Source organism: Phyllobates terribilis, unplaced genomic scaffold (genome assembly GCF_046119375.1).
Source record: "Phyllobates terribilis strain yellow unplaced genomic scaffold, ASM4611937v1 Scaffold_5__5_contigs__length_657084704, whole genome shotgun sequence".
NCBI classification, from domain to species: Eukaryota; Metazoa; Chordata; class Amphibia; order Anura; family Dendrobatidae; genus Phyllobates; species Phyllobates terribilis.
The window spans coordinates 567,398,661-567,413,290 of NW_027362765.1; the positions used below are offsets into that span (position 1 = coordinate 567,398,661).

Consider the following 14,630-nt stretch of genomic DNA (forward strand, 5'->3'; position numbering starts at 1 on the left):
AGCTAGATATCAAAAACATAATATGCATACACCAACATTATCAAAATCATCCTAGTATCCCCATATAAATATGATAGATACATATTAATAAATAGTATATCTAATAATATTATTACTGATGTACATTATCCCAACCATACTGTGTATATCATGGGGAATGAATCCCCATTCATATATAGTATATAAAAACTGATCACCACTGTATACATACCAGGGATGTGAATAGGAGATACACGCGTGTGCTGCCCCCTGGACGGACTTCTGCCCTCCTATTACCTCTGTCTGTATTTCCTATTCACATCCCTGGTATGTATATGACGCGCCCCTGGGCCTTCTGTGTCGTGCGGCATCGCGTGCACGGGGGCTTACCCGGAGCCGGATCAGATGGGGGTAGTAGTCTCGTGGCGGTGACCCGGTCCGTGCCCAGGGAGTCAGACTAAGTGGCGCTGTATTAGCGGTAGATGTAGGACGACTACGCCACCCGTTGAATGCAGCTATGGAGCTGCCGCTGCAGGACAGTCCGCTGAGGCCGGTGGATGGATGGTGCAGCGTAGATGGTATAACCCCCAACGGGAGGGGTATGGCCTCAGGGCAGCAGGTGTGGATGATGGGGGTAGCAGGAACCACTCAGAGACGGTGCGGTGTAATTCAGGGTCTTTACTGGTAACAACGATAGACCCTCCCGGAGTACTTGCTAGTGAACGGGGCCTGGTCAGTCCTTGAGCAGATGGGATCTCCCCTGGCCAGGCGGAGTTGTAGGCCTCCCAAACTGACTGTACTCTTCTGGCTACCTTGCTAGAAGCGGATATAAGTAGCCCACGTCCCGGTGACTCGGGGCCTTCTAATGGCTTCCGCTCCACGATGGCGGTGCTGGTCCCACGCGTGTGACCGTGCCTTCGGGTTTCTGGGCCTGAGGACCTGAAATCCCCTGCTTCTGCTGCTGGGTAAGAGTTAGTCCCCACAGCCTCGGACACCGGGTCCGATAAGAAAGCTTCTCAGTCAGGGCGAGCTCTGCAGCTGCCAGCCCCTGACTCGTAGTAGTATTGCTTCTGCTGTTTCTTGTCTCTACTCTCCTTGACTGCTCACCCTGCTTCAGCCCCGGGTTTATATAGGGGAAGTTCTTCCCCTCCCAAGACTGGGCAGGAGGTGTGGCATGCACAGGATCCCTGACCAAAGGACCTCCCACCTGCTCTCAGACATAATATCTCTATCACTGTGGCAACCAGACCCCTGGGGTGTCACATTCCCCCCTAGTGAAATTTAGTACTCCGGGACTAAACATATTTTAGAAAAACATAACAAGATATAACAATAACAATACAATAAAGAAACACATAAAGGTGGTCACGGCATGTCCGTAACCGGGTGCAGTCTTTGAAGAAAGCAAGGTGTCCATTTCACCAAAACAGGGAGACGTAACCAGGTAGGGGTCTGTCCTACCCCGAGTCCTTAACAGTCTCTAGTCCATCCTGGGTTACGCTCCAACTATGTACAAGGATTCCCGGTAAATCCACCAAGGACTCCTACAAATAACTAGAAACACAAAATTATACACAAGCAACAATACACAGGTAAACATAAATAAAACAATTTGTACACTTCAAATCCTCCAACGTGCGGGTAACTGGCCTCTAGTGGCCCTAGTGGACCTACGGAGCTGACTGTCTAGCCCTGAACTACAGGGTGTAGGAGCTGTCAAGGGTAAACTGGGCAGCTGTCTACCGGCTCTTTGGCTCACTAGGGATATGGCAGGCTCACTGCAAGCAGAGGGTTGATCCTCCTGGTCTGCGGGTGTGGGGTCTTCTGCCTCCTGGACCGGCTGTTCTTCCAGCTCTACCTGTTGCTCCGTAGGTGCTTGGGATGCTGGTTGGAGGAAGGTGAGTACGGGTACCACAACTGCACCATTGACTTGAGTCCAAGACCGAGGGAAGTCCCCGAGCACAGTACTAACCATATCTTCCCTTTCCTCTACGGGTCGATGGTCTTCTTGTTCCTCTTCAGGGTTCCTCAGTTGTTCGGGACACTTCTTCAGGTGGTCCCGGGATACAATGGCTGTGGTTTCCCCTCCGTCTTTACTGATGGTACAAACCTTCGGGTTCTCGTGGCTTGAGGGCAGTACGGTGTACGGGTCCTTCTCCCACTGGTCGTCCAACTTGTGGAGCCGTCTCTTCCTCTTCAAGACCTGCTCTCCGGGTACCAGGGGAACAGCGGGAGCATACTGGTTGTAAGTTTTCTCTTGTCTTTCCCTAGCCTGACAGAGACTTCGCTCCACACTCTCCTGTACTCTCCGGTACTGCTGCTGCCTCTCTGTGTCCCAGTCTGCTTCTGGTGAAGTGTCCTCGGGTGTCAGGACTCCCATTTCCAGGTCAACAGGTAACTTACCAGGTCTTGCCCTCATTAGGTAAGCCGGGGTACAGTTGGTGGAACCTACCGGGATGTGGTTGTATAGGTCCACCAGATCGGGCAGCTTCTCAGGCCACAGACTGCGTTCTTCCAGGGGCAACGTTTTCAGAAGATCCATTACCACCTGGTTCATTTTCTCACAAAGTCCATTAGTTTGCGGATGATAGGGTGTCGTCCTTATCTTCCGGCAGCCATATAGAGTGCAGAATTCTTGGAAGACCTCCGCTTCAAAGGCAGGTCCCTGGTCTGTCAACACTTGGTCCGGGTACCCGTGTGGATGGCAGAAATGCTGCTGGAATGCTCTCGCTGCTGTTCGAGCTGTTAAGTCCTTGACGGGGACGACAACCAAGAACCGGGAGTAGTGATCTACGATGGTTAGTGCGTAGACGTAGCCACTTCTGCTTGGGGTCAGTTTTACATGATCCAAGGCTACCAGTTCCAACGGCTGCCGGGTGACGATGGACTGCAGGGGAGTCTTCTGGCTGGCACGATCCTTCCTTCTTAGGTTGCACGGGCCACAGTCTCTGCACCACTTCTCAATGGTTCCCCTCATGCCTACCCAGTGGAATCGCTCGCGCAGCAGGAACTCCAGCTTCTTCCACCCGAAGTGTCCAGCTCCGTCGTGGTATGCCTCCATCACCATGGCTGCGTCTCTTCGTGGCACCACTACTTGCCAGAGTAGTTCATGCGTCCGGGAGTTAACCATTCTGCGGCACAACTTCCCCTTGTAAAGGAACAGTCGACTCCTCTCTGCCCATAGTTGTTTGGCTTCCTCCGGAGCGTCTGGTTCAAGGCAAGCCTCCGGGCGAGTCAGCATCTCCTTCACCAGTCGGACGGCAGGGTCGCTGTCTTGCGTTTCCGCCCAGTTGTAGTGAGGTAAGGGGTTCAACGTAGCAGCCTGCTTACTCCTTACCCGGTGAGAGTACTGGATAGTCCCATGACGGTAGAACGCAGGGAGTTCAACTTCTTCCAGTCCCTCCGGATCTTCTCCTTCGTCCGGCAGGTTGGGCATCCTGGACAGGGCGTCCGCGTTGGTATTGGAGCGTCCGGCCCGGTACTTGATTGTGAACTCGTAGTTGGACAGACGGGCCATCCACCTCTGCTCCAGGGCACCGAGTCTTGCCGTGTCCAGGTGTGTCAACGGGTTGTTATCCGTGTACACGGTGAACCGGGAAGAAGCGAGGTAATGCTTAAAGCGCTCGGTGACTGCCCATACTACGGCCAGGAACTCTAGCTTAAATGAGCTGTAATTCTCGGGATTCCTTTCGGTGGGTCGCAGCTTTCGGCTGGCGTAGGCGATTACTCGTTCCTTCCCCTGCTGGATCTGGGACAGTACGGCTCCTAGCCCGATGTTACTGGCGTCGGTGTAGAGGATAAAGGGCTGGCTATAATCCGGGTACGCCAGGATCTCGTCCCCCGTGAGGGCCATCTTCAGCTGGCGGAAGGACTCTTCTTCCAGCTCCTCCCATTTGAAGGGCGGCTTCTGGTTCTTGGCCTTCCGGGACTGGCCTATCAGGAGGTCCTGCATAGGTGCTGCCTTTTTGGTGAAACCGGGAATAAACCTTCGGTAGTAGCCTACCAACCCGAGGAACTGCCGCACTTCTTTTACGCTGGAGGGGCTTGGCCATTCCTTAATTGCGGTGATCTTATCAGGGTCGGGAGCCACTCCGTCAGCGCTCACCACGTGTCCCAGGTACTGCACCTTTGGTTTCAGGAGGTGACACTTGGAGGGTTTCACCTTTAGGCCGTAACTCGCCAGAGCTTCGAACACTTCCGCCAGGTGTTTCAGGTGGTCCTCATACGTCTTGGAATATACGATGACATCGTCCAGGTACAACAGGACCGTCTCGAAGTTTCTGTGGCCCAGACAACACTCCATTAGTCGTTGGAAGGTTCCTGGTGCGTTGCAGAGTCCGAACGGCATGCAGGTGAACTCGCTAAGTCCCATCGGGGTGGTGAATGCGGTCTTCTCCCGGTCCGCCTCTGCTACAGGAACCTGCCAGTACCCGCTAGTGAGATCCAAGGTAGAGAAGAAGTTAGCAGATCTTAAAGTAGCCAATGACTCCTCTATCCTTGGTAAGGGGTACGCATCCTTGTGTGTGATACGGTTGATTTTCCGGTAATCTACACACATCCTCATGGTGTTGTCTTTTTTTCTGACTAAGACTAGTGGAGCTGCCCAGGGGCTACAGCTATCCCTGATCACCCCAGCCTCCTTCATGTCTCTAAGCATCCCCTTGGCGTGTTGGTAGTGTGCAGGGGGTACGGGTCGATACCTCTCTTTTATGGGAGGATGGTCTCCCGTGGGGATGTGGTGTTCTACCCCCTTGACTCGCCCGAAGTCTAACGGGTGTTTACTAAACACTCTCTCGTACTCTTGAACCACCCGATAGACTCCCTGTTTCTGATGTGAGGGAGTGGAGTCAGTACCCAAATGTAGTTGCTGACACCAGTCCTCCTTTGTTTTCTTAGAGCCGTTACCTTCCTCCGGGTGAGATGGAGGCAAGGGTTCCACAGATTGTATAGCATTTTGGTTAATGGTATATAATTTGGCTAGCGTGGCATACCGGGGCAGGTACACTTCCCTCTTCCCGATATTGATTATGCGAACGGGCACCCTCCCATGGCGTACATTAACCACCCCCCGTGCTGTCAAGATGGTGGGCCTACTGTCTGAGTAAACTGGTTCTACCATTGCCTGGTAATCTCTACCTCTCAGACCAATAGCTGCCCGGCACCAAATCATCATTTCACTTTTTGGGGGCATGGCAATAGGAAAAGGGTCACACATTCTTACGCTACCAATCTCACCGCCGGAGAGTTCCACCTGTTGCCGTCGCATCAGTGCCCGGATCTCTTTCTGGAGCACCCGCTGCTCGCCGGAGCTGGCGTTCTTGGCAACCTGCTGTAAAAGGAAAATCACCTCTGCAAGACAATTTTCAATTACATTAGTTCCTAGAGTTATTTTTGGGTGACTCTCATGTTTGTCAATATCTACAATGATCAGTCCCTGTGCTGCCAGTTCGACTCTACCGATTTTGATGGTCACCTCTTTAAATCCGATCTGTGGCACGGGCTGGCCATTGCTGGCGATGATACTCAAGTCGTCGTCAGGGTAGCGGGTAATATCCGAGTCATTCCAGTACTGCTTAAAGAGCACGTACGGGATGGTGGTGACCTGTGACCCGGTGTCCAGTAGGGCACTCATGGGAATGCCATCCAGTACCACAGGCAAGACTGGACGTCCTCCCACATATCTGTCGCGCCAGTTCGATGATCTTTTTCCTGGGGGTTGGCCCTCTACCCCAGGTTGTGCCCGTTTAAAGAACAGTACCTTGCCATATGTCCGGGTTGATTGCAGCGGCGGCAGATGGGTCGTCCGTCTTCGCTGTATCGGTCACTGGGTCTTCCTCTGGCCGGTGGGGTCCTCCTTGGTCGACACCACGGGATGTCCTCCGGTCCGGATGCCAGCTGGATCTTCCCTGGGGTGGAAACCTGTAAAGACTGCACAGTTCGGGTTAGCGCAGCAACGCTCTTAGCTAGCTCTTGGACCTGATGGTGTAGGTCTGGAGCCGGGTCATTGTCCAAAGCCAGCGCATCAGCTCCCACAGGCCCTGCCGACAAGGGCACCGCCTCCTGGTGGTAAGTGTTAGCTGGGTGCCTGTGGGTCACAACGCCACCCGGTGCCGGTTCTCGGAGCACCCGGATGGCTCTGTCCTTGAACTGTGCAAAGCCCAGATGGGGATCCTGTAAGGCCATCGCCCGCAACTAGGTTCGGTGGGCATTACAATATAGTCCCTCTATAAATTGTTCGGTCAACAGCCTGTCCTCGTTTCCCACTCCATCAGGGTCGGTCTGCTTAATGGCCCTCAGGGCCTCTTGTAGATTTAGTGCATAGTCCCTTATACTCTCATGCGCTCGCTGCTTGCACCCGTAGAATCTAAGCTTAATCTCGGCTGAGGTGCGGGTATCAAAGGTATCCTTCAGCCGGGTTAGTATCCCTGCGACAGTCTTCCTCCCAGGTGGCCAGGATTTTACTTCCCTTTTGGCTGCCCCGGTTAGTTGGGCCACCAGGATGCTCACTTTTTGCTCTTCTGTGAGGGGGTACACCTGGAAGAGGCTATCCAGCTTTTCTCTAAAGTCATGCAGGGTATGTGACTCCCCTGAGTACTGGGGTAGCCAAGCTGCTCCCGGGATATAGGGCATGGTGAAGGGCATAACTGCAGCAGCGGTGGCGCTGGCGGGGGTTGAGGCAATGAAGCTCTCCTCCGCATCCGACATCTTCCTCCCCCCTAGTGGACCGTGGCCTACCTTGCGATGATCCTGTTCCGTAGGCCGCGGCTCCGCAGTAGATCGTCAGGGTTGAGGACCTTCCGTCGCGCTCCGGTGACGTCGGCGTCTGCTGGGCTCCTTCCAGGACCTTACGCAACGTCCGGACGTGAGGCGGGGCTTCAGTTCTCGCGCGCTTTCGGAGTCCACGCCCCTCTTCTTCCCGCGCGGCGTCCTCAAGATGGCGTCCAACGGCGGGAAAACTCCACGGATGGCGGGAAGAAGGCTGAAAATGGCGCCGGATGGCGGGAATCTTCACCGATGGCGGGAAAACTTCACGGATGGTAAGTTTTAAAAGTCTCTTTTTCAGGCACGCAGTACCCGGTGGTTGCGGGCACGAAATCCTGCCGACTACGCCAAAGTTGACGCGCCCCCTGGGCCAGTGCTGTTAGGGATACCCGGAGCCGGATCAGATGGGGGTTGTAGTCTCCGAGTGGCTGTGACCCGGTCCGTGCCCAGGGTGTCAAGCTCAGTGTGTGGCAGTCCTTATGATGTTACTAGATGTTCTTTTGTGTCGACTACGCCACCCGTTGATTTGCGGTCAATACGGCCGCCGCTGCAGCAGGGTCCGCTGAGGCCGGTGGATGGATGGTGCAGCGTAGATGGTATAACCCCCAACGGGAGGGGTATGGCCTCAGGGCAGCAGGTGTGGATGATGGGGGTAGCAGGAACCACTCAGAGACGGTGCGGTGTAATTCAGGGTCTTTACTGGTAACAACGATAGACCCTCCCGGAGTACTTGCTAGTGAACGGGGCCTGGTCAGTCCTTGAGCAGATGGGATCTCCCCTGGCCAGGCGGAGTTGTAGGCCTCCCAAACTGACTGTACTCTTCTGGCTACCTTGCTAGAAGCGGATATAAGTAGCCCACGTCCCTGAGTGTACCGTGTGGTGCTCACCCGTATGGCCGGTGACTCGGGGCCTTCTAATGGCTTCCGCTCCACGATGGCGGTGCTGGTCCCACGCGTGTGACCGTGCCTTCGGGTTTCTGGGCCTGAGGACCTGAAATCCCCTGCTGGTCGGCTTCTGCTGCTGGGTAAGAGTTAGTCCCCACAGCCTCGGACGCCGGGTCCGGTAAGAAAGCTTCTCAGTCAGGGCGAGCTCTGCAGCTGCCAGCCCCTGACTCGTAGTAGTATTGCTTCTGCTGTTTCTTGTCTCTACTCTCCTTGACTGCTCACCCTGCTTCAGCCCCGGGTTTATATAGGGGAAGTTCTTCCCCTCCCAAGACTGGGCAGGAGGTGTGGCATGCACAGGATCCCTGACCAAAGGACCTCCCACCTGCTCTCAGACATAATATCTCTATCACTGTGGCAACCAGACCCCTGGGGTGTCACATATACAGTGGTGATCAGTTTTTATATACTATATATGAATGGGGATTCATTCCCCATGATATACACAGTATGGTTGGGATAATGTACATCAGTAATAATATTATTAGATATACTATTTATTAATATGTATCTATCATATTTATATGGGGATACTAGGATGATTTTGATAATGTTGGTGTATGCATATTATGTTTTTGATATCTAGCTGCTACCGTTTTTATTGCTAGTCCTTCCTTGGTGGTAGCCAGGTGGTTAGGGTTGTTGTGGTTTTTCTGCCTCATACCTCTTTTTGTGCTCCTATATATGTCTGATTAACTATTTATTCTAATAAATATTATATATGTTTTGCAATACTTCAGGCTCCGTTTTTTGTTCTTTTTTCTGTGTGTAACTTATCAGTCCTGTGTAATCACAATGCCGCAGCCCCTGGCATCACGGCTTTCATTGTCCTGAGCTGTGTGCTTTTTTAAATGCCCTGTTATCTCTACATGTAAAAACAGTGATACTAATAGTTCTAGTCATACAAATAATACAGCTTTGTTGCTCGCCACAACTATCACTCAAAGAGTGCCCACCCTGCCAGAAACCAGGAAGTAAGCAGACTACAGAGTTGTAAACTGCTCAAGAAACAAGTTGAGAATAACCCTTTAAGTAGCTTGATCCATAGAAAAATAAAAAAAATCTCTGTTAGACATGGTTCAATTTGTTCTACGAATTCCCCCACCCTTCTTCTCACGCCTGGATAAGTGGTCAATTAATTAATTTACATATTTAGAAATCCTTTCATATTATTTAAAGGACACATCATCAACTACTTCAATGTTTTTACATTATATACCTCCTGCAGATTAGTACACCACTTTTTGCATGGGTCTTTTTTTCTCTCTTAGACTCTAGCCCCCAACTGTACCCTTTGCATGCCTATATGGTGACGTTTCCAAAGTTGGGCCTTCACAAAACACATTTATTTATTTTATTTTACTCACTTACAGTGCCTACAAGTAGTATTCAACCCCCTGCAGATTTAGCTGGTTTGATAAGATGCAAATAAGTTAGAGCCTTCAAACTGCAAACGAGAGTAGGTTTTATGAACAGAAGCATAAATCTTACAAACCAAAAAGTTATGTTGCTCAGTTGAATTTTATTAAATTTTAAACATAAAAGTGTGGGTCAATTATTATTCAACCCCTATGTTTAATATTTTGTGGAATAACCCTTGTTTGCAATTACAGCTAATAATCGTCTTTTATAAGACCTGATCAGGCCGGCACAGGTCTGTGGAGTTATCTTGGCCCACTCCTCCATGCAGATCTTCTCCAAGTTATCTAGGTTCTTTGGGTGTCTCATGTGGACTTTATTCTTGAGCTCCCTCCACAAGTTTTCAATTGGGTTAAGGTCAGGAGACTGACTAGGCCACTCCAACACCTTGACTTTTTCCCTCTTGAACCAGGCCTTGGTTTTCTTGACTGTGTGCTTTGGGTCGTTGTCTTGTTGGAAGATGAAATTACGACCCATCTTAAGATCCTTGATGGAGGAGCGGAGGTTCTTGGCCAAAATCTCCAGGTAGGCCGTGCTATCCATCTTCCCATGGATGCGGACCAGATGGCCAGGCCCCTTGGCTGAGAAACAGCCCCACAGCATGATGCTGCCACCACCATGCTTGACTGTAGGGATGGTATTCTTGGGGTCGTATGCAGTGCCATCCAGTCTCCAAACGTCACGTGTGTGGTTGGCACCAAAGATCTCGATCTTGGTCTCATCAGACCATAGAACCTTGAACCAGTCTGTCTCAGAGTCCTCCAAGTGATCATGAGCAAACTGTAGACGAGCCTTGACATGACGCTTTGAAAGTAAAGGTACCTTACGGGCTCGTCTGGAATGGAGACCATTGCGGTGGAGTACGTTACTTATGGTATTGACTGAAACCAATGTCCCCACTGCCATGAGATCTTCCCGGAGCTCCTTCCTTGTTGTCCTTGGGTTAGCCTTGACTCTTCGGACAAGCCTGGCCTCGGCACGGGAGGACACTTTCAAAGGCTGTCCAGGCCGTGGAAGGCTAACAGTAGTTCCATAAGCCTTCCACTTACGGATGATGCTCCCAACAGTGGTGACAGGTATGCCCAACTCCTTGGAAAGGGTTTTGTACCCCTTGCCAGCCTTGTGACCCTCCACGATCTTGTCTCTGATGGCCTTGGAATGCTCCTTTGTCTTTCCCATGTTGACCATGTCTGAGTGCTGTTCACAAGTTTGGGGAGGGTCTTAAATAGTCAGAAAAGGCTGGCAAAAGAGATCTTTAATCCACACATGTGAAGCTCATTATTCTTGGTGCCTGAACTACTTCTTAATACTTTAGGGGGACCAAACAGAATTCTTGTGGTTTGAGGGGTTGAATAATAAATGACACTCTGAATTAACTTTTAACGTTTTTAAAAAAAAACAAAAAAAAAAACAAAAACAAAATTTGCTGCAGAGCATTTCCCACTTCCAGGCTGATCTACAGTACAAATGTCACAATGCCAAGTTAATTCCGCATGTGTCAACCAGCTAAATCTGCAGGGGGTTGAATACTACTTGTAGGCACTGTATATAGTGTCATTAATTCCACAGTGCTTTACAGACATTATGGGCACTGTCCCCATTGGGGCTCACAATCTAGATTCCCTATCAGTGTGTCTTTGGAGTGTGGGAGGAAATCGGAGAACCCAGAGGAAACCCACGCAAACACGGGGAGAACATACAAACTCCTTGCAGATGTTGTCCTTGGTGGGATTTGAACCCAGGACCCCAGCGCTGCAAGGCTGCAGTGCTAACCACTGAGTTTAAGGAAATTCAATAAAAATGATAAAAAAACACCTCACTGCTATATAGTGCTATGGTGTTTTTTTGTGGATCTTCTGTAGAGTGCATATGAACATTTTTTTTATTTAGTCTCAGGCTTTTTCCTTCTGCATCAGCATATTTTTCATTGAGAACAAACAAGAAGATACAGTTGGATCCATTCATTTTAAACTTGGACAATACTCCAACATGTATGTTGTCTAAAACATTAAGCATTGATTTTCTCTTTGAGGGGCTTCTCAATAGGCATATACAGTAGTTCTGAGTTATGTTAACTGGAAATTGAGCTTATCATTCAGCCTTATCATTCAGTAAATATCAGACAAAGTGCTTATTCATTCAAGTTCTTCAGTGCACATTAGCCTTGGGAAATATGGACTACCACCAAGTCATGCCAAAAATGATACAATGGTGCTTTAGTGAAACTTTAGAGTACAGGCAAATGCTAAATCTTTAACTGTACTAAATTAAAAAAATCTAAACACTGGTGCACGCAATGCCAGTCTTACCATATTTCCAGATAAAGCACCATAGCCATTTGTTCTGTATTAAATTTTAAATTAAGGCTGTGATTAGGTACCAATTTAACAGGGTCTTTCAAAAGGTTTCCTACATATTCCAAATTCTATGAGCTGCATCTACTATATGTGATAATTATACTGTATATATGTTTTTGACCTCCACCATTGATGGTAACTAGAAATTAAAATAACACCATTAGAAGAAATCTGTGACTCGATTCATGCTGCCCGAACCACAGGCAGCATGAATCAGAGCCTGGATGCACTACTACAGCCAGGTATATTTAGTTCAAGTGAGGGAAGGAGCTGAATCTTCTAAGTATATTTATGCAGCCAAGTTTCTAATTCAGACTGCCTTTGCTTTGGGCAGCAAGAATCAATGTAATCCGTCAGCAGTTTTTTTTCTATTTAGTCTGAGAGCAACGTAATATAGAAAATGAGAGACTAATCCACTGATGTGTCACTTAGTAGGCTGCGTGTTGCTGTTTCAATACAATTAGTGTTTTATCAGCAGGAGATTATCACTATAGGACTAGGTCTCATGTGCAAGGTAGTCAAGCTAATCTGTGCAACCCAATCCCAACCACTGATTGGCAGCTTACTTTAAATGCACAGTGTAACAGGAAGCTGACAATCATGGGTGTGGGCGGCATTATACAGGGCTCAGCATTCTGACCACTGTTACATCTTCAGCATAGAAAACAGGGATTCTATCAAAACTGCACCAGCCAGCCCAGTAAATGACACATCGCTGGAATCATAATCCCTACATCATGCTGCTCTCAGATTACATAACAAATTCTTCAGATAAATTCCCTTTAAAGTTACTTTTTTGCTTACCTACAGAACTTGGTAAATTATGGGTTCCTGAAAAGAACATTCCCCTGCAATTTAACTTTTTTGACATCAAAGGAGCGGTATGCAGATGTACTTTTAACTGTTTTTTATTTTCTTGATAGAAAATATTGCATAGTTCATATTCCTTTTTAGGTGGTTATACATGTTTTTTTTTTATTTTCCTAAAGGATCCATAGACTGATTTATTGAGTTTATCACTGATTATTCTATTCTTCATTTGTGTATATCTTTATTGCATATTTAGAGGGAATCTCTCATCAGGTTTTTGCTATGTAATCTAAGGACAGCGTGAGAGATAGACACAGATTTCAAGCGATGTGTCACTTATTAGGCTGTGTACTGTTGCTCATATGCAATGAATGTTTTACAACCAGGAGATTATCACTACCTGGACTAGAGCTCAAGTGATCCCTGGTCTCATCAAGTCCCCTGCTCTGATAAGCAGCTCACTGTCAATAGACAATGTACACACAGAGCCTGGTGTGGGAGGGGTTAACTTCCTGAGCTCTGCTACATGCTACATCTAAAAATTCTGCATCACAACTGCAGCACCCAGTAAAGTAAGTGATTCATCATTGGAATCAGGGTCTCTGCCACTATATTATGCTGCTCAGATGAGGTAGCAAAAACCTGGTGACAGATTCCCTTTAACAATAAACATGTCACTTCATGATTTTATTGATAACATTTTCTTTTCTGGCTTCATTAGGAAACACCTAGAGAAGTTATCCATCATGTCTATCCTACAGCTGATGTTCCAGATCACGTACATTATGTAATTGGGGCTGTGATTCTGGCAGTAGGAATAACAGGGACGTTGGGTAACTTTCTGGTCATCTACGCTTTCTGCAGGTACTACATTTATTTATTCGTTTTCAAATATTTTACTTATTAATGAACTGTGTATGACTTTTTACATACAGTAAGTCCTATTTAACCCCTTTCAGGTGATTTTCTGTTTTTGAGCTTTTTTGTTTTTTTCCTCCCCTTGTTCCAGAAGACATAACTTTTTTATTTAACCGTCGACATTGCCACATGAGGACATGATTATTGCTGGTTGAGCTGAATTTTTGAATAGCTTTATTCATTTTACCATTCAATGTAGTGAAAAAAGTGCCGTGAAGTTGCATAAAAAAACACGATTCATCAATTGTTTTTGGGTTTTATCTTTATTATGTGCATTGTATTGTAAAAATGGCTTGTCATCATGATTCTCTATGTCAGTATGATTACAGCAATACCAAGCTTGGAAAGATTTTTTTTTATTTTTTTCACATGGGGAAAAAAAAAGGAAATTTGTAAAAAAAAAAAAATAGAATTTGCTTGTGTCACCATTTTCGAAGACCGGTAACATTTTCACTTTTTGGTCAAATGAACTGAGGACATACTTTTTACAGAGGCGAGCTGATGTTTTTTTTTTATACAATTTTAGATTTTGCAATTTTTGCAGAGTTGCATCAACCAAAAAAAAAATGCAATTTTGGCATTTGGATTATTATCTCATTATATAACTTACCAGTCATATTAAAGGGGCCACAACTAGGACAACCCCTTCTTGATTTCAATGTTTTCCACCCTGAAAATAAAAACACTTATACTCACTTAACGTTTCGGCGCCGTTCCAGCGGTGTCGTCACTTGCGTTCCCGGGGGCTCACATGTGGTTTTTATGATACATGAGGATCCCTGCACCCAATCAGCGATGGAGTCACTGTCCCCAGCTTCGGACACATAAGTAATCAAAAGAAAGTGAGCAGGAAGGGCGCAAGGCTCATATGTCATAGCAACCACATGTGAGCCCCGGGAACGGAAGTTACGACAATGCTGGAACAGTTAGGTGAGTATAAGTGTTTTTATTTTCACTGGGGAAAACATTCAGATCGAGAAGGAGTTTTCCTAGTAGTGAACAACCCCTTTAAATAATTTTATATCTTGATAGATCAGATTTCTACCAAATATGTTAATTTTTAAATATATATCATTTTTTTATTTTAATAAGGGTAAAGTGCCGTGATTCAAAATTTTATATTTTTTTTATAGTTGTAAATACTTTTTTTCACTCTTTACATTATTTTGCAGTGCCCTAAGGAAACTTGAACATACAACAGTCTGATTGCTTGTACTATATACTGAAATACCGCAGTAAAAAAAAGTAAAAAGTAAAAATCACAGTCACCTGTGAATGCTAGCCACGGGCTGGTCTTCTTTGGATCATCGTCATGGCAGACATGGCACATTCAGCAGGCCCTCAGTTACTCTGGCAACCACCGGCACCCTGCAATCACATTGTGCACTACCGCGTTCTCCACACTGTATGCTTTAAATGCTGCTGTCAGAGATTGACAACGACT

General features: G+C 47.5%; 1 protein-coding gene across 1 annotated transcript in view; it reads left to right on the top strand.

Annotated features, from left to right (window-relative positions):
* OPN4 (opsin 4) overlaps window positions 1-14,630 on the top strand; it is a 228,477-nt gene that overhangs the window by 94,338 nt on the left and 119,509 nt on the right. The window contains exon 2 of the mRNA XM_073685869.1: window positions 12,990-13,132. Within this exon, the coding sequence (XP_073541970.1) occupies window positions 12,990-13,132 (143 nt within the window). The remainder of the gene's footprint in view (window positions 1-12,989; window positions 13,133-14,630) is intronic.